The sequence below is a fragment of the Stegostoma tigrinum genome, chromosome 1 (genome assembly GCF_030684315.1).
Source record: "Stegostoma tigrinum isolate sSteTig4 chromosome 1, sSteTig4.hap1, whole genome shotgun sequence".
Lineage (NCBI taxonomy): Eukaryota > Metazoa > Chordata > Chondrichthyes > Orectolobiformes > Stegostomatidae > Stegostoma > Stegostoma tigrinum.
The window spans coordinates 137,703,877-137,725,075 of NC_081354.1; the positions used below are offsets into that span (position 1 = coordinate 137,703,877).

Below are 21,199 nucleotides of genomic sequence, written 5' to 3' on the forward strand. Positions count from 1 at the left end.
TGCAACTGCACCTGTAATACCAGGTCATTAATGAAACACAGCCCAGAGGGTAAAGGCTACGTAGTTTTTGGTGCATTTTCAGAAAATTGGTGCACTTTTAAACATTTGCAAACCACAAGTTGTCTTTATTTAGTCTTAGTCTTTATCACTGAAAGGCTAAGTAGTTTTCTGCCAAAATTAAAAGAGGTGTGTTAAAATCGGGTATAGGCATGCCAAGGGCAGCTCCTGAAGGGGAAATCGAGCTGTGTGAAGGACAGTGAAGGAGAATGGGTCTGTCAAAACACATAGTAAAAGGTCTGCGCAAAATGCCAAATGCGGTGACCATCTGTAAGACCACTCTCAAGGGCTGCTGCAAATGTGTTTTCACTTCTTTGGCCCTTAATTAAATTAATTTAGAATGTACTGGATATGACCTTAAAACTACACTTCAATTTTGCGCATGTGCAGATGGTGCTCCACCTAGTGGTAACATTTGCCACAAACATAGCCCAAATAAAATAAAAGTTATAGCCAAGCCAGAAGGTATCCAAAATGGTTGAATACCCAAATACATCATTTTCAGAACAGCCTTATCAGATTTGTGAATTACTTTTCTTTTACATATGGGTATCGCTAGCTGGCCAGCATTTCTTGCCCATCCCTAGTTGTGCTTGAGAAGGTGGTGGTGAGCTGCTTTCTTGAACCATTGCAGTTCTCATGCTGTTGATTGACCCACAATGCCCTTTGGGAGGGAATTTCAGGATTTTGACCCAGCAACAGTGAAGGAATGGTGATATATTTCCAAGACAGACTCGTGAGTGGCTTGGAGGGAAACTTACAGGTGGTGGTGTTCTTACTGACGATATTCTTGGGGCACTGGTCTAGAAAAAAAATCATCTACTCTTCAATTCTGCAAAACAAACACATTCATTTGGGGCAAAAATAGCCTGCCCACCATATTGAGAAAAAGTCCAAGAATTCAGTTAGAAAACGGAGTTGCCACTCTGGAAATAGCCACTGAGTCATTTATATAGACAGAAGTGATGGTAAAGACTATTCAATTATGGAAACCAAACCTTTATCATTAAACAAAACAATTGGAAGGGATGTAGAGTCTTTCTGAATTAATAACTGATATGAGTGAGTGGCCTTTCTACATTTAATTTTTACTGGAGACATTGAGATGCCAAGTGGGCAGCATTTACGCTTGTGGACATGGGAGACCCCACTTTGTTGCATTTGTGACAAATGTAGACAGAGCCTCCTCCTTCCTCAAGCAAACTGTGTTTACTGTTGACACTTCTTTTATATTTTCTCTTAACTCTCATGTTTTTTAACACAGCATTACTTGCCCATCATAAGTTAAATCTTCCACATATATATCTTCATCGATGAGCGTGTGGAATTTTCATGTGTTGAAAATGGCCACTAACACAATTTCCCAGAAAAAATGGCAACAGTTGGTCTATCTATTGAGCACAAACAAAATACTTTGGATGCTGAAAACAAAAATAGAAAATTGTGCAAGTACTCTGGAGAATCTGCAGGATGATAAAGGGCTAACATTATCTGTCATCAGATTGTTCTGACGAAAGGTCCTGACCTGAACTGTTTTTCCCTCTCTATACATGCATTTTCTGTTTTTGTCAACCTATCAAGGAAGCCCCTTTAAGCCAACAGAATGGTGTTCAAAACACAATTAAATGCAGTTTTCTGAAGAGTTAGCTGTTTACATAGTTTTCCATAATATCTTTTTCTCGTATACTTTAGTTACTTTGCTAATAGGAGAATTTATATATTTTATTCATTTTTTTGTTGCTGAATTGCTTCCAAATACATCTGCAGATAAGGTGTTTTTTTATTTCTTCATGCAGGTTGTGACCTTGCTGAATGATCTTTATACGTGTTTTGATGCGATAATTGACAATTTTGATGTCTACAAGGTATGCAAAATACATTTCAAACAGTAGCAATTACACCCTGCCATCTTTAAGTTGAATGGTATCATTATACAAACAGACAAAATGGGAGAAGTTTGTTGCGTGTGTGTGTGTGTGTGTGTGTGTGTGTGTGTGTGTGTGTGTTTACATTACGTACAGCAGTCTACTTAGGACTGAGGATTGGTGTTTGATCATGTGATAGCTGTTTCTAAACTGTTTAAGTTTGTTGAGAAATGTCAGCTGTTAATGAAATGTGAAATTCTCTGAATGCACACCATGTGAACCATATTGCATTTTTAACAATTTTTTTCAAACAGAACGGACTACTGACAAAATGGCAAAAGAAATGAAAAAAATCTGTCCACGAAGATAACAGCATAAGTGATGACCTTACCAATATGTGTGTGGTGTACATGTTAAATTAACTGAGTTTGTATTACAATCATCTGAATACTCGCAGCACTAAAAGAGACCATTTAACCCATTATGCCTGTACTAGCTCTTTGAAAGAGCAATCCAATCCCAACCTCCTCTTTCCTTGTTAATAACTTGCTCTTCTTATGACTTATCAAATTTTATTTTGCTTCTACTATCCTTTCAGACAGGCATTCCAGTTTATCACAACTCAAAATATTGAAAAAAACTTTTTGTTCTTCAGCCAATTGTATCTGAGCAGTTATTGAATCACTCGTGAGTGGATACATTTTTCAACTTACTGATGCTGTTTCTTAATGTGCGAAATTTTAATGATTTATTAGAGTAATTTTACATCCTTTGTGACTACCTTCTTGAAGAGGCTTCTTGAAGAGTTTCATGCCTTTAATCATGCATTGCAAATTGTATTGGAAGAAGTATCAGGGAACTGGGTTAAGTCTGATTCAAGAGTCTCACCTGAAGTTACTTCAATATAAACTGCCACAGTATAGATGGTAAATAGTTAGAACTGCCCTATCCACACTCTAGGCAATAATACACTTCTCCAGTCAGTGAACTTTTCTTCTGCAAGGTGAAGCATAAAGGTCTGTATGCTATCAGAACAGGTACAAGAATCAAGATAATAAAATGTGAGGCTGGATGAACACAGCAGGCCCAGCAGCATCTCAGGAGCACAAAAGCTGACATTTCGGGCCTAGACCCTTCATCAGAGAGGGGGATGGGGTGAGGGTTCTGGAATAAATAGGGAGAGGGGGGAGGCAGACCGAAGATGGAGAGAAAAGAAGATAGGTGGAGAGGAGAGTATAGGTGGGGAGGTAGGGAGGGGATAGGTCAGTCCAGGGAAGACGGACAGGGCAAGGAGGTGGGATGAGGTTAGTAGGTAGGAGATGGAGGTGTGGCTTGGGGTGGGAGGAGGGGATGGGTGAGAGGAAGAACAGGTTAGAGAGGCAGAGACAGGTTGGACTGGTTTTGGGATGCAGTGGGTGGAGGGGAATAGCTGGGCTGGTTGTGTGGTGCAGTGTGGGGAGGGGAAGAGCTGGGCTGGTTTTGGGATGCGGTGGGGGAAGGGGAGATTTTGAAGCTGGTGAAGTCCACATTGATACCATTGGGCTGCAGGGTTCCTAAGCGGAATATGAGTTGCTGTTCCTGCAACCTTCGGGTGGCATCATTGTGGCACTGCAGGAGGCCCACGATGGACATGTCATCTAAAGAATGGGAGGTGGAGTTGAAATGGTTCGCGACTGGGAGGTGCAGTTGTTTATTGCAAACCGAGCGGAGGTATTCTGCAAAGTGGTCCCCAAGACTCCGCTTGGTTTCCCCAATGTAGAGGAAGCCACACCGGGTACAATGGATGCAGTATACCACATTGGCAGATGTGCAGGTGAACCTCTGCTTAATATGGAAAGTCATCTTGGGGCCTGGGATAGGGGTGAGGGAGGAGGTGTGGGGGCAAGTGTAGCACTTCCTGTGGTTGCAGGGGAAGGTGCCGGGTGTGGTGGGGTTGGAGGGCAGTGTGGAGCGAACAAGGGAGTCACAGAGAGAGTGGTCTCTCTGGAAAGCAGACAAGGGTGGGGATGGAAAAATGTCTTGGATGGTGGGGTTGGATTGTAGATGGCGGAAGTGCAGGAGGATGATGCGTTGTATCCGGAGGTTGGTGGGGTGGTGTGTGAGAACGAGGGGGATCCTCTTTGGGCGGATGTGGCAGGGGCGGAGTGTGAGGGATGTGTTGCGGGAAATGCGGGAGACGCGGTCAAGGGCGTTCTCGGCGACTGTGGGGGGGAAGTTGCGGTCCTTGAAGAACTTGGACATCTGGGATTGGCGGGAGTGGAATGCCTCATCCTGGGAGCAGATGCAGCAGACGTGGAAGAATTGGGAATAGGGGATGGAATTTTTGCAGGAGGTGTATTCTAGGTAGCTGTGGGCTTGAAATGGACATCAGTTACAAGCTGGCTGCCTGAGATGGAGACTGAGAGGTCCAGGAAGGTGACGGATCTGTTGGAGATGGCCCAGGTGAACTCAAGGTTGGGGTGGAAGCTGTTGGTGAAGTGGATGAACTGTTCAAGCTCCTCTGGAGAGCAAGAGGCGGCGCCGATACCGTCATCAATGTAACGGAGGAAGAGGTGGGGTTTGGGGCCAGTATAGGTGCGGAAGAGGGACTGTTCCACGTAACCTACAAAGAGGCAGGCACAGCTAGGGCCCATGCGGGTACCCATGGCCATCCCCTTTGTCTGTAGGAAGTGGGAGGAATCGAAACAGAAGTTGTTGAGGATGAGGACCCACCCTCCTGCAAAAATTCCATCCCCTATTCCCAATTCCTCCGCCTCCGCCACATCTGCCCCCACGATGAGGTATTCCACTCCTGCACATCCCAGATGTCCAAGTTCTTCAAGGACCGTAACTTTCCCCCCACAGTGATCGAGAACGCCCTTGACCGCGTCTCCCACATTTCCCGCAACACATCCCTCACACCCCGCCCCCGCCAGAACCGCCCAACGAGGATCCCCCTCGTTCTCACACACCACTCCACCAACCTCCGGATACAACGCATCATCCTCTGACACTTCCGCCATCTACAATCCGACCCCACCATCCAAGACATTTTTCCATCCCCACCCTTGTCTGCTTTCCGGAGAGACCACTCTCTCCATGACTCCCTTGTTCGCTCCACACTGCCCTCCAGCCCCACCACACCCGGCACCATCCCCTGCAACCGCAGGAAGTGCTACACTTGCCCCCACACCTCCTCCCTCACCCCTATCCCATGCCCCAAGATGACTTTCCATATTAAGCAGAGGTTCACCTGCACATCTGCCAATGTGGTATACTGTATCCATTGTACCCGGTGTGGCTTCCTCTACATTGGGGAAACCAAGCAGAGGCTTGGGGACCGCTTTGCAGAACACCTCCGCTCGGTTTGCAATAAACAACTGCACCTCCCAGTCGCGAACCATTTCAACTCCCCCCTCCCATTCTTTAGATGGCATGTCCATCATGGGCCTCCTGCAGTGCCACAATGATGCCACCCGAAGGTTGCAGGAACAGCAACTCATATTCTGCTTGGGAACCCTGCAGCCCAATGGTATCAATGTGGACTTCACCAGCTTCAAAATCTCCCCTTCCCCCACCGCATCCCAAAACCAGTCCAGCTCTTCCCCTCCCCCCACTGCATCCCAAAACCAGCCCAGCCTGTCTCTGCCTCCCTAACCTGTTCTTCCTCTCACCCATCCCCTCCTCCCACCCCAAGCCGCACCTCCATTTCCTACCTACTAACCTCATCCCACCTCCTTGCCCTGTCCGTCTTCCCTGGACTGACCTATCCCCTCCCTATCTCCCCACCTATACTCTCCTCTCCACCTATCTTCATTTCTCTCCATCTTCCATCTGCCTCCCCCTCTCTCCCTATTTATTCCAGAACCCTCACCCCATCCCCCTCTCTGATGAAGGATCTAGGCCCGAAACATCAGCTTTTGTGCTCCTGAGATGCTGCTTGGCCTGCTGTGTTCATCCAGCTTCGCACTTTATTATCTTGGATTGTCCAGCATCTGCAGTTCCCATTATCTCTCCTTCACCACCACTTTCCGCCTCCTGTCCTTCAGCTAATTTTGTAGCAATTTGACAAACTCACCCTGAATCCCATGTGATCTATGTTTGCAAATTAGTCTGCCATGTGGAAACTTGTCAACAGCTTTAGTAAAGCCCAAGTAAACGATATTTTCCGCTCTGCCGTTGTCAATCTTCTTGGTTACTTCCTGAAAAAACTCAACAGAATTTGTGAGACACAATTTCCCTTGTACAAAACCATGCAGACTCTCCCTAATCATTCCTTGCCTCTCCAAATGCATGTCAGTCCTATCTTTCAGAATCACTTCCAACAACTTACCCACCACAAAAGGCAAACTCACAGGTCTCGTGCCCAGGCTTCTCCTTACATGTTTTCTTAAACAAAGGCACACATTAGCCACTCTCCAGTTATTTGGCATGCCACCAATGTTTATAGATGCCGCAAGAATTTCTGAAAAGGGCTCACAATCCTGCCCATCCCCACCCACCTTGAGACTCAACAAAAATGACACTGAGCGGGTATTTGATAAGATGAGCCCAGAGTGTGGCACGTCTTTGAGTACTATGACTTGTTGATAGTTCTTTCGTAGGTTTTGATATCGCTGGCTGGCTGAGCATTTATTGGCTGTCCTTAATTATGCTTGAGAAGGTGGTAGTGAGCTGCCTTCATGAACCAATGCAGACCATGTCAGTGGTCAAGGTGGGTAGGTGGGCTGGGGGAGGAGGAAGAGGGAGAAGTTTATTCAAGCTAGTGCTGATAAGAGGTAGTTCCAAGGTTTTGCTCCTGAAGGAACAATGATATCTTTCAAAGCCAGGATGGTGAGTGTGATTTTGAGGGCAACATGCAGTCGGCATTGTTCCATGTATCAACTGGCCTTATCCTTTTAGGTTGTAGAGGTCATGGATTCGGAAGGTGTAGTTGAAGGCAGCTCAATGACTACTACCACTGGTTGTATTTTGCAAAGCATTAAGGAAAACCTTGCTCTAGTGTCCAAAGGCTGCATTCCCACACAGCCAAATAGTGACCCTCTTTGGGTTAGCAAGGAAGTGCAGGTAAGCCCTGAGATAGAAATGGCAAAAAAGGCAGTGGGTACTCTTCATAAGGCTCTGCCATTTCATAACTGTTGCTCTAGCATCTCAATCAGAGCCAAACAAGCTGCCTCCTGCTGTAATCACTGAGCAGGGACCTGTCTGGAACCGGGTTTGGGGAGGGGTGGGGTTTGTCTTGAGAAAATCTCACAAAATTCCCCAAAACCAGTGAATACCTACAATAACCATCTGTTCAGTTAGAGAAGGTGAAAGAGTCTTCCTGCTGAAGCCATTGGGAAACATCACCTAAAAATGATAGAAAGTATAAGGAAGAGGCCTTAGTTGTCTAAAAAGTATCACTTGGGTACCTATTAGATTGTTACTGTCCCATTCATGTTCCTTATTTGAATGAAAGAATGAGTTTGTGTGAATTACCCAGCATAGCTTCAATATTTGTAGGATTTCCCATTAACCCTTGTCAGTGTCATTCTGGTGAATGGCATGCAATGTCTTGGCATGGAAAGTTTGTGAATGCAATAGGTGGCTTGGTGTCTGGACACAGGAGGCTTGCTGCTGTACAGGGAGATGGGGTATACACAGGGATCATCATAGAAATTTCACGGCTGCAAGTACATTGATCAAATGAAGTGCGTCTACTGAAGCCATTTCAAACTTCACCACAGGTAGATTTGCAACAAAGGACCCATAGAGGTACAAACTCAACATGTCACTGTTCAATGAAAGGTTGAGCTGTTTATCTGCGAAGTTCTAACCCTGATAATGTTTGATTCACATACCTAACAAGAATCAATCTAACTCTGACTTCTAAGGCAGGGATTTCCAAAGTTGTGCAATCCTCTGAGGGGAAAATTCCCCTCATCTTTGTCATAAAAAGGTGATCTCTAATTTAAACCACGTTCCCTAGCTCAGGCCTTACCCACAGGGACAAACACCCTTACCACATCCATTTTATCAACTCCATTCAGGATCTCATGAAATTCAATGGAACCATCCCTTCTGAACCACAGTGGAAAAAAGTCCAATCTTTCCTTCTAAAACAACCCACTCATTCAAGATGTCAATTTATTAATCCACATCTGAACTACCTCTGACACATTTTCCATACTTCCCTAAACAAAGGGACTGAAACTGTACGTAGCATTTGAGATCTGGAGTCACCATTGGTGTGCTTACCTGAAGTGTAACAGCCTTACTTTCATTCTCAATTCTTCTCATAATAAAGGCTAGCATCCCATTAGCCTTCCTGATTATGTACTGAACCTGCATATGAATCTTTTGTGACTCATGGACGAGAACTCCTGGATTCATCTGCACCTCAGAATTTGCAAGGAACAACCCCCCACTCACTTTGCTTGCTGTTTTCCTTTTTAGATTCCTACAGAAACTCATATTGTCTGTTTTAACGTTTGTAGTTAGTTCCCCATCATGTGCTAATTTATTAGTTCTAATTAACCATTTAGCTGTTCCTTGTATTCTGACCAGTCATCAGAATTGCCACTTACGTTTCAGAAGTTACATGCATTTTCCTTAACCTTGATGCTTTTCTTAATTTCTTTAGTTAATGCAAAATGGTATGTCTTAACCTTGGATTTTTTTCTTTATACTTGAAGCATACTTATTCTGACTATGCTGCAATATCCCTTTTAATATCTGCCACTACTTCTGCCTAAAGCAAACAGATAGGTCAGCATTCAAGTCCACACATTTTCCCTTATTCAGAAACATAGAAACATATAAGATAGCATCAGTAGGAGGCCATTCGGCCCTTCAGCCTATTAAGCCATTCTTCAGTGTCACAGCTGTTTTTCCAAATCAATAGCCATGTTCTGCTTTCACCCCATAACCTTCGATCTCATTCACCCCAAGTGCTATATCCAGTTGCATTTTGAATACATTCAATGTTTTGGCTTCAACTACTGTGAGTTCGCTAATGATCTGAAATTTTTAAAAAAGTGAGCAGCCACGTCAATTGTTGTAAAAACCCATCTAGGTCAATAAAATCCTTTACCAAAGGGCATCCGGTCTGTCATACATGTCACTCCAGTCTCACAGTAATATGGCTGTCTCTAACTACCCTTTGGACAATTAGGGATGGACAATAACATAGTTACATAGGCAGTACTGTCTGTATCTCATGAATGATTTTTAATAACGACCACTGAGTTCGTCTTGGCAGCTGTGGGCAACAGGTAGCTATTAACCCACTGAAGACTTTTACATTTTACATGATGGGATATCACCTTACCGCTCCTGAAACTCCTGGATTACCACAGGTTCTATATTGCTTACTGTTATATTATCACTATATAGCCATCCCTTACTTCATTCTTCCAATTGGTTGCAAATGTGCGCAGAGCCTGCAAAGTCTCCACTGTTCAGAAAAGCTTATCCTTGGTCTACATACCTTGCACTAAGGATTTCAACTGCTTTGAAGTACAGCTCTTTATCTAATCGTTCTCTTCTGTATATTCCATATGGCTGAGGAGAAAGCAACAGTTGTTGCCTTTTCAAGATGCTATTCATGTCCCTGTGGCTGCTGGGCTGGAGCGTAGGTATGTATACCTGCTCCTGCAGACTATGTGTTACATGGGAGGTCTCATAACCAGAGAAGTGAGATTACACTCAACGGTATCCAAGACACTTTGGTATAATTTGCATTGATTTGCTGTCACTAACAACATTAGTTCATTCAAGCTGAAAGAACTGCACCTTTCTGCACAGGCCTTTATATTACTCATGGCAGATAGTTTCACTCTGCAGGGAGTTCCTGCAGTACACTCACCTTCTCCAACCTGGTGAGGTTTAGACACATGATCCACGTTCCCGGGGAAGCAGGACTCGCAGATTAAATAGGCTGTTACTTGCTTTATTTTAACCTCTTGTGCTCCCTCTCAACCCAAACGCTGTACGTGGCTAAGAATGCCCTGGCTGTTGAGGCTGAGATTATTGCACCCTTTGAAAAAGAAATAGATCTATATTTCAGGCACTTAATATTCTTGGAAAAAGAAAGCGGAATTTATTTTGTATTGCTCTGGCGGAAAGCAAAATGTTCGGCTGAATGGACTCCTTGTGTGCTGGGAACCTCCAGAATTTCATGGCCATTATTCTAATTGCAGTAATCGTTCACACTGTTGGTTGCAGTTCTGCTAATCTCCCAAAAAGTTACATTAGGAAACCAAGATAACCCCAATCGACTTTCGTAGTTAAAAGTCCAAAGTGAAATGTCATGTGCAGTTTACAGCATTAATATAAAGTAAGAAATCTCCCAACTCAAATACCACAATTGTGTATTGCTTCCAGCCAGTGCGGCAATTTATTTTTGCCCAACTAACGAAGTCTTTGCTCTCTCTCCTTCAGGTAGAAACAATCGGAGATGCGTATATGGTTGTATCCGGGCTCCCAGTACGAAATGGTAAACTCCACGCACGTGAGACTGCCAGAATGTCATTAGCATTACTGGAAGCAGTGAAATCATTTAAAATACGACACAGACCCAATGACCAGCTGAAGCTGAGAATAGGAATCCACACTGGTAAATCATATTCATTCAAATCACAGACTTTTATTTCTTGACAGATTTCAGTTGTGTTGATTGGGAACAGGGTTTCGCCCAAATGATTCCAAGATGTAGTTCAAATTCCAGGGAAGTTGCACTCATGGTGTGTGGTCATAAGTAGTATTCTTCGAGCGGGACGTTGCTCTATAATGACCAGAGGAAGTTCCAGACTCAGTTCATGCTCTGAGTTGCATTAACCGATTTCAGCAAGGGGGAAGCATTAAAGAAATCTTATATGTCTAGGAATGGGAAAACAATCAACTAATGTCCCTATCCCGAAAACACAGATTAAAACAAAAAGGGCATTTCATCGGGATACCACAGGACCGCAAGCATCTATAGAACTTCTTTCCTTGTGAATCAGTGTTGTCAGGAAAGAGAGTAAGTAAAACCAATTATTTTTAAAGATCCTGCATTAAATTAAAACATTTCTAAATTACAACAAATAGACGTCATCTAACAAAAGGGTTCTTGACTCGTAGATAGTTTGAGTTAGGTCTGTTTACTTTATAAATAAAAGGCTTAGAGTGGATCTGACAGACGCTGTAAAAACAGTTAGGGATCAGACAGATTACTTGAGAAGGAGACAGGTAGTTGGAATAAAGGGAATATGTCAACAAAGTGCCAGGTTGAATGGCAGAACAGTCACTGTATGGAGCAGACTGACGGAACATGTGCTGGATGAGCTTTTGCTGCAAGTCTTTTAAAAGAGAACTTCAGCTATTAATAGGAAATTGTTAATTAGCTGGGATAATCAGGTGTCATGAGCTCCTAGCCTGGAGCTTTTTTGATTATTTTAGGGAATTAGAGAGATATTATCCAGTACTTATGCAGCATCGGCCACAAAAGTTAGCTTCATTTTTGTCTCTCCCAGGATATACTTACATTTATGGGCTTGTTAGGTGATGTATGTGGTTAAAATGTGCCTGAGTGAGGTGCATTTTATGGGCTTGATCATCTTTTCTTGGATTTATTTTCAAGTGATCACATGAAATTATATTAAGGAGGCATTCAATTTAAGAATCTATAATGCAACATTAGCACTTAATGAGTGTTTTTCCATTGCCACCTGCCATCCTTTCCATGTCTCTTTTCTTGCTGGTTAGATATGTGTACCTGCCAGCTGTGCTTTCAGTCCTTTGTTGGTTCTGCTTTATATCTTTGGCAAACTTGCCATACCTTATTTCAATCACTCGAGGTACTTCAGTGCTTCAAATCATGCTTCATTTGTACTTTGGAGCCTCCTCCACAACACTGGAAGAGCTCTAAAAGCCAGCAAGGACCAATAATGTTAAAACTGCATGAGGAATATGAATGGTTCAATAGAGAATCCAGAACAAAATGATATACCTCATGCCAAATATTGTTCGCTGTTGTCCTCAGGAGCAGACAGCAAAAATACCTCCTTACAAGCTCTCAAGGCCTCCGGAGAGGCATGTGCATTTTTATTTATTGTACCCAAAGGCAATTCTCCATTTAAAGGCAATATTACCACATAAATGCAGTGTGAAATTTCACCTGGGGAATGAAGTATGTTTGCACTGTGATGTGAAATCAGGCAAACTGAATCAGGGTACATGTGTAATGGAGTTAATTGTGAGAAAAGAAAACATTTTTAAAAAATGATTCCTCACTTTTCACTGTTCCAAAAGGATCCTAAGCAAAAGAAAATTGTTGAGTTTTTTGGAAAACAAATTTTTAAATGTTTTAAGAAATAATGAGGAAATGCTTTCTCTTTTCTAACCTATCATCAGGGCCGGTGTGTGCTGGGGTTGTTGGATTAAAAATGCCTCGTTATTGTCTATTTGGAGACACAGTTAATACAGCATCCCGCATGGAATCAACTGGAGAAGGTAAATGTCTGCTTTAAGATCATATTTTAAATCAGGTTCTCCATTGATAACTATGTACAAACATAGGAAACTCAAAATCCTTTTTATGAACAAAATCAGAAATTGCCAGAAAAGCTCAGTAGGTCAGGCAGCATCTGTGGAGAGGAAGCAGAGTTAACATTTCAGGTCCAGTGACATCTGCAGTTCTTTGATTTCTTTTCTTCAAAATATTTTATAGTCACCAAATGGAAGTAGAAGTATACAGTAATGAAGTATTAACTGTGGCATCTGAAAGTTATCATAAGGAGAGCTCCATTACATTCAAGTTATTTTTGGTAGCATGATTGTATAGCAACTTTGACATCCTTCCAGTAGAAGGAAGCTTGATTCCAACAAAGATTAAATTCCATTGATCTTTAACTGCATTGATTTTCTCAGACAAGAAGAACACATGAAGGTGATTTGATTAAAATTTGCAAAGTTTCGGGAAGACTGAAAGAGCAGACAAAGAGAGACTACTTCTGTTAATTGGAGAATTTAGGAGCAGGAAACAGAGCCTAAAAACTAAATGCAGAAGAATGTGAGGTAATACATCAAAATGGAGAAATGTGAGGTGATATATTTTGGGCATAAAGAACGGTTAAAAGAAGTACGACTCTAAAATGTATGCAGGAGCAGAAAGGCCTGGACATTTCTGTGTGGAAGTCTTTAAAGAACAGGAGGACTGTGCAGCTAAAAAAATCATACTGTATCTTATGGCTAAATGAATAATAGCACAGAGTACAGCAGCAGGGAGATTATACTGAACCTATATAAATCAATAGTTACACCTCAGCTGGAGTATTGTGTTCTGTTCTGGCATCACACTTTAGGTAGGATGTGAATGCATTGCTGGGAGCGCAGAAGACGTTTATGAGAATGCTTCAAGGCATGAGAAATATCAGCTATCATGATAGACTTGAAAATTTGGAACCACTGGCCTTGGAGAGAAGGCTATAACAAAATCTGAAGTTTACAAAATCATGAGCAGACTAGACAAAGTTAAGAAACACCCCAACATGCAAAATGTTAGTAGCAGCTTGATGCTCTCTTCCACAAATAGCAAATGATGCTGGATCAGTTGCTAGTTATAAATCTAAGACTAACAGATTTATGTTAACCAAAACAGACATATCTGAACACCTAGCCAAGCTGTTCCAGTACAACTATAACACTGGCATCTACCATACATGTGGCAAATTGCCCAGTTACTTCCTGTGCAATCTACCCCAGTCAATTACTGCCCTAATAGTTTATAGTCAACAAAGTGATGGAAGAGGTAGTTGACTAAGCTGACTCTTCCAAAGGAATAGCACAAAATGACAGAATTTTTATGAGGCAGAAGAAGATTATTTGGCCTGCTGTGTCTGTACCAGCTATTGAAATGAGCATTGTGAGATGGAGCCATCCTCTCACTCTTTCCCCATAACCCTGAACGTTATTTCTGTTGAAGTAATTTTCTATGGTCTCTTGAAAGCCTCTATTGAACCTGCCTCCATTACATTCAGTCAGTGCATTCCTGACTCTAAATATTCACTGTGTGAAAGAATTTTTTCTTACATCACATCTGCTTCTTTGGCAAATCATTTACATCTGTGCCCTCTCATTGTTGATGCTTTCATGAGCAAGAACAGTTTCTCCTTGTCTAGTCTGCTCATGATTTTGTAAACTTCAATCAAATTTTGTTATAGCCTTCTCTCCAAGGCCAGTGGTTTCAAATTTTCAAGTCTGTCATGACAGATGATATTTCTCACGCCTTGAAGCATTCTCATAAACCTCTTCTGCGCTCCCAGCAATGCATTCACATCCTATCTAAAGTGTGATGCCAGAACAGAACACAATACTCCAGCTGAGGTGTAACTATTGATTTACATAGGTTCAGTATAATCTCCCTGCTGCTGTACTCTGTGCTATTATTCATTTAGCCATAAGATACAGTATGATTTTTTTAGCTGCATTGTCCTCCTTTAAAGACTTCCATACATAAATGTCCAGACCTTTCTGCTCCTGCATACATTTTAGAATCGTACTTCTTTTAACCGTTCTCGATGCCCAAAATATATCACCTCAAATTTCTCCATTTTGATGTATTACCTCACATTCTTCTGCATTTACCTGTTCATTGTTGCTCAGTTCAGAGTTCCTCTGGGGCCACTCAGCCCTCAGTACAGCCTTACTCCAAATACGAACAAAAAACTGGATTCCAGAAGTGAAGTGAGAGTGACTGCCCTTGACATAAAGGCTGCATTTGACTGAGAATATCATCAACCATCCCAAGCAAAACCTGGGTGGAAAGGAATCAGAAGGATGATTCTCCAGTTGTTTGAGTCATGCCTAGCAGATAGAACGGCGGCTGTCATTGTTATATGTCAGTCATTTCAGCATAAGAAGTCTCTGAGACCCTCAGAGTAGTGTCCTGGGCCCATCCATCTTCAACAGCTTCACCAAAGACCTTCCCTGCATTATGAGGTCAGACACGGCACTATTTGCTGATGGTCACATAATCTTCAGCGCCATTTGCAACACCTCACATATTGAAGCAGTCCTTGTCAATATATAGCTACTCCAATACAACACCACATAACTTAATACTTCAAGAACTTGACAAATCTTTTTGAGTGGTCTCAGTCACACAGATATTTTCGTCTTCTCCAGCCCAACTCATTTTTATATCCCATGCTTTTCTAATATTTGCTTCGTGTTTGCCTATATTGCAGAAAATCCAGTCATCTTCTCTCCTCTGTGGCTGTCTTCTGTAAACTCATCTACCTCATCAGGGTGCTTCCACCCCTAAAATCCTCCTTACTTTACACACAGAAGTGTTTGTGCTAGAAGACCTGACTCTATTTTTTGATAAACACTTTCAGTTCCTCTACATATCATGAAAGCTTCAGTCACCCATTGTATTTTGCTTCCTGCAGAAGTAAATCTGGAACTTATTTCAGTGGAGCTAGGAGGTCGAGGGCTGATCATATAGAGGTTTATGAAATCATTGGACATATAGTTAAGGTGAATGACAGGTGCCTTTTCCCTGTGGTCAGGGACTTCAAGACTAGGGAGTATATTTTTAAGGTCAGAGGAGAAAGATTTAAAGAAGATCTAAGAGCAATTATTTTACACAGAGAACGGCCCGTGTGTGGAATCCAGATGAAGTTTTGGCTGTACGCTGTACAGTTACAACATTTACGAACATTTAGATATGTTTGAAGGGATATGGGCCAAAAGCAGGCAGGGTAGGACCTGCTTAGTTTGGGATTACAACCAGCATAGACCGGTTGGACCAAGGAAGAGTCAGTTTCCATACTGCATGACTCAATAAATCAGCTTCGTTCGAAACCAGCATGATTTAGACTCTGTATTTTCAAATCCTGTCATGCATTAGAATTTCTTCAAATTTTTCAACAGAAATGATTTCCAAGTCAGTGCGTTTAATTGTCATAAATATACGGAACAATCAACTGGTCAGGAAGCATCTGTGGAGAAGCTTTTACATTTAAATGCCATGTTTTCAATTACAGTAGTTCGTACAGGGATTGAATTCTACCTAGCACCATGTATGGAGCAATTGGACATAAATAGGAGATTTTGATCGGGATAATCGTGGAACTACTTGAGTTCTGTCACTGTATGAAGGTTTCTACCACCCTTCCACTGATATTATAATGGAGGAACAAAAACACTGAGACATATTGGGATGTGCAGCCTATGTCTGCATCAGTGATGTTATTTGCACAATATCTTAAAATTGCGATCTGTGGATGCTATAAGCCAGGAACAAAAACAGAAGTTGCTGGAAAAGTTCAGCAGGTTGGGCAGTATCTGCTAAGATATAAACAGAGTTAACGTTTCCGGTCTGGTGATCCTTCCTCCGAACTGATGAAGGAACCTTTGTTCCTGATCTTAGAATAGCAGTTGACTTAATACAGCTCAATCTCCCATCAACAGTGAACCCAAGAGAAACATTCAGCTGCTTCTTTTAATTCCCTTCTTACGTCCCCGTCTACCCGGTCTCCCCCAGTGACCGTACAGGTCTGTCTCTGAACTGTCAAGAGTTTTGGAATGGTTTGCTGTATCATGCCAGTTGTTATTCATTATTCCTTGAGCCTGCTTCTGTTTGACCAGCAGAGGGTTACAGTGTGTGCCTATGCCCCAATTTAGAGGTGAGACACTTTATAATAACTATATTAAGTGCACAGAGTGCAATTTTATAGCCTGATTTTAATTAAATTATCTGAGTTTAAGAAACCCAGACTGGAAATCAGGGCACCCAACTATGAAAAGTAAATGCTATTTCGAGCACTTGGGTGGCATGGTGGCTCAGTGGTGCACATGGCTGTCTCACAGCACCAGGGACGCAGGTTCGATTCCACACTCAGGTGACTGTGTGGGGTTTGCACATTCTCCCCGTGTCTGCATTGTTTTTCTCTGGGTGCTCTGGTTTCCTCCGAAAGTCCAAAGATGTGCAAGCTAGGTGGATTGGCCATGGGAAGTGCAATGTGGGCCTGGTTTGGATGCTCTCTGAAGGGTCAGTGTGGACTGAATGGTCAGCTTTCACACCTGTCATGATTCTACAGTTTACTGCTTGTGAGCTGAGGAAATCTGTACTGTCCTGAAAATTGCAGTGTTTGTCTTGCAGCCATGAGAGGTGACCTCATGGTGACTATCAATCATGTCTGCCACCCGCAGCCACCAACTTTTACCTGCAATCTTCTGTTCCCTGCCAATTGCTAGTGCAGCTCCATCTGTCAGCTGCCACTTTTTTTTTCCCAAATTCCAGAACAGCAACAGCAATGGTCCTCAGCTGTAGACTTCTATCTTTCCAGCTACCAGTGAGCCAGATTGTCAATGTGACCAATTTCCAGCCAGGAAAAAGAGTAATTACAGAAAGGACAAATGAGGCCTGGCTTTATGTTCAGGAGGACCTCCAAGTTACTAAGAATTCTAGTTTCCACCATCCCCCAAAGACGCTTTTCCAACCACTCTTGAGCAATAAAAAGGATACCAGCCCTATGAGTTTACTTTTGATTGATTGGAGCCAAAGAACTCTGTTACTGGTAGAGGTGCCTTTAATCGTAGCTCACATATTTCAGTTCATACGTTCATTCAAGCAGCATGCAAATTTTATAAGGAATTAAGAGTGAAAGTCCTAAAGGAAAGCAAACATTTAATTTTTAAATGTGTTCACACTTGTATCTGTAGCATGCTTTAAATGAATCTACAAGCTACAAACAGATATTCAGACAGCCAGTTCCAGAATTTTACTTTGATACTACTTTGATTATACTCTTGATATTTAATCTTCAACCTCATGAGGCTGCAGAAGCCCTCAGAGGCCAAATAACAATCAAGTAAAACAGTTCATGAAATTAGAACTATATAAAGAATTTGGCCACAAAACCTAACACCCAAAAAATTGATTTAAAGGAAATTCAATCTAAATCTATGTCTGCCTTCATCCTGCCATTGACATTTTAACCTCTTTATTTCTTAGCATTAAAAATCCATGTGTCCTCAACAACCAAGGATGTTTTGGACGAGTTCAGAAATTTTGAACTGGAACTCCGTGGAGATGTTGAAATGAAGGTACATTTATATTCCATGTTTAACATGTCACAAACCTTGTGAATTACATTCAAGGGAATCCTATTGTTGCAGTTATTAATCTTAGAATCATGTAAAAGGAGGTCATTTATCCTATGGTACTTATGTTGGCTCTTCGAACCAACAGTCATGCCTAGTCCCAAATGCTTACTTTTTGTCCCTTAGACTATAATTTCCTAATCCACAAAATTACTTACTGAATCAGCTTTCACAACCTTTTCAACAGAGTATTTCAGATCCCATCAACTCTCAAAATAAAATCCTCCTTGTGTGCCTTTTTGGGTCTTTTATCATTAAGTCTAAATCCATAATCTTTAGTTACTGAACAACTCAACAGGCAGAGGGTATAGATCTTACTCTATTAAAACTTATCTTCTATATTAACACCTTTTAGTTCATCTCGTAACCTTCTAAATTCAAAGGTGAACACTCCTAATTTTGCCACCTTCTGAAGCCCCTTTTCCATAGCAAATCCTGGGCCATCCACCTTGGCACTGTTTTTAAGCTGGTCACACCTTTTGTTGTGCGTAGAACTGTCTAGAATACTCTGTCTGGAGGCAGTGATTAATAAACTTACAGGATAATCTCTTTGTTACTCTCCTCTATTAAATACTCAGATATTCATTCTTTAAATTAACCATGTTACTCTACTAATTCGAGAATTTTGTTGAATATTTACAGATTTATGCTGTTAGGTTTTCAGTGGGAGGAGCAGAGTCCTGGCAAAATTGCTGTAAAGTTGGGCTGTTTGTCAACCCTGGTCGCCTTTGCACTGAGTGACTCACTGGGTTAGTTCAGAGAGCAGTTAGAAGTCAACTGGAATCATATATAGGCCAGCCCACATACAGATGTCAGATTTCCTTCATAAAGTTCATTAGTGAATGAGATGGATTTTTACAATTGATAGTTTTATGATCACTGTTATTAAGATACCAAATTTATCAATCGAATTTACATTCTACCAATAGCCATTTTGGGATTTGAACCCATCTCCCAGAACTTGAACCCGGATCTTCAGGGTTACTAGACCAGTGATTTTACCACTTTGTTACCATCTCCCCGCTTTTCGCGCATTAATTCCAGTTCAACTTCACACTGTTTGTTTCCTGCTTCCCTACCACCTGGAGAATTAGCCATCAATAACTGGTGAGCACTGACAGCTTACTTTTGTAATGAGGCTTGGCCACAGAGGTGGCTCAGTCATCTCACTAGATCTAGAACAACTACCTCCAGTGATTGGCTCAAGGCAGAGATAGAAATAGGAGGATGCCAAGATGACCAGGTCAAAAGTGTCACACCTCTTATCTGGGACGTTAGCACAGTTCTGAAGGTACATAGAACATAGAACAATATTGCGCAGAACAGGCCCTTTGGCCCTCAATGTTGTGCCGACCCGTGAACTCATCGAAGCCCATCCACCGACACAATCCCATCATCATCCATATGCTTATCTAAGGACTGTTTAAATGCCCCTAATGTGGCTGAGTTAACTACATTGGCAGGCAGGGCATTCCATGCCCTTATCACTCTCTGCCTCTGACATCTTTCTTAAATCTGTCACCCCTCAATTTGTAGCTATACCCCCTCGTACAAGCTGACGTCATCATCCTAGGAAAAAGACTTACTGTCCGCCCTATCTAATCCTCTGATCATCTTGTGTGTCTCTATTAAATCTCCTCTGAGCCTTCTTCTCTCCAATGAGAACAGACCGAAGTCCCTCAGCCTTCCCTCAAGAGCTTCACTCCACTCCAGTCCGGCATCCTGATAAATCTCCTCTGCACCTTTCCCAATGCTTCCACATCCTTCCTATAATGGGGTGACCAGAACTGTACACAAAATTCCAAGTGAGGCCGCACTAGCGTTTTGTACACTTGCAGCATGACAATACGGCTCCGGAACTCAATCCCTCTACCAATAAAACCTAACACACCGTAAGCCTTCTTAACAGCACTATCAACCTGGGTGGCAACTTTCAGAGATCTATGTACATGGACACCAAGATCCCTCTGCACATCCACACTTCCAAAAATCTTTCCATTGACCCAGTATTCTGCCTTCCTATTATTCTTCCCAAAATGAATTAACTCACATTTATCTGCATTGAACTCCATTTTCCACCTTTCAGCCCAATTCTGCAGTTTATCCAAGTCTCCCGGCAACCTGCAACATTCTTCCACACAGTCCACCACTCCACCGACTTTAGTGTCATCTGCAAACTTTCTAACCCCTCCATCCATCCCTGCGTCCAAGTAATTTATAAAAATGACAAACTGCAGTGGTCCCAAAACAGATCCTTGAGGCACACCACTAGTAACTGGACTCCAGGCTGAATATTTTTCATCAACCACCACTCATTGCCTTCTTACAGAAAGCCAGTTTCTAATCCAAACTGCTAAATCTCCCTCAATCCCATGCCTCCACATTTTCTCCAATAGCCTACCATGTGGAACCTTATCAAAGGCTTTATTGAAATCCATGTACACCACGTCAACTGCCCTTCCCTCATCCACATGCTTGGTCACCTTCTCAAAAAACTCAATGAGGTTTGTGAGACACGACCTGCCCTTGACAAATCCATGCTGACTATATTCAAATTATTGCTTGCGAGATGATTATAAATCCTATCTCTTATAATCCTTTCCAAAACATTTCCTACAACAGATGTAAGGCTCACTGGTCTATAATTACCTGGGTCATCTCTACTGCCCTCTTGAACAACTGCACAAAATTTGCAATCCTCCAGTCCTCTGGTACTAAACCTGTAGACAATGATACTCAAAGACCAAGGCCAAAGGCTCCGCCATCTCCTCCCTAGTTTCCCAGACAATCCTCGGAAATATCCCATCTGGCCCAGGGAATTTATCTACCTTCACACCTTCTAGAATTGATAACACCTCCTCCTTACTAACCTCTATCCTTTCAATTCTAATAGCCCATAACTCAGTCTTCTCTTCTACAATATTCTCCTTTTCCTGAGTGAAAACAGATAGCTATGAGATCTCCAAACTTATACACAGCTTACCAAACTCATCACCCATTCACGCTTTAACTCCATCCCATCTCACAACTACCAACATCTGCCTTCTCATCCATGCCGACTCATAGAACATAGAACATAGAAAAGTACAGCATAGTACAGGCTCTTCAGCCCACGATGTTGTGCCGTGGAATAATCCTAATCCAAAAATAAAGTAACCTAACCTACA

The 21,199-nt window shown here is 42.2% G+C and overlaps 1 protein-coding gene across 1 annotated transcript in view; it reads left to right on the forward strand.

The window, feature by feature from the left end:
• The window catches only part of npr2 (natriuretic peptide receptor 2), a 159,475-nt gene that overhangs the window by 126,853 nt on the left and 11,423 nt on the right, over window positions 1-21,199 (forward strand). The window contains exons 18-21 of the mRNA XM_048527762.2: window positions 1,854-1,922; window positions 10,323-10,497; window positions 12,276-12,374; window positions 17,884-17,975. Of these exons, the coding sequence (XP_048383719.1) occupies window positions 1,854-1,922; window positions 10,323-10,497; window positions 12,276-12,374; window positions 17,884-17,975 (435 nt within the window). The remainder of the gene's footprint in view (window positions 1-1,853; window positions 1,923-10,322; window positions 10,498-12,275; window positions 12,375-17,883; window positions 17,976-21,199) is intronic.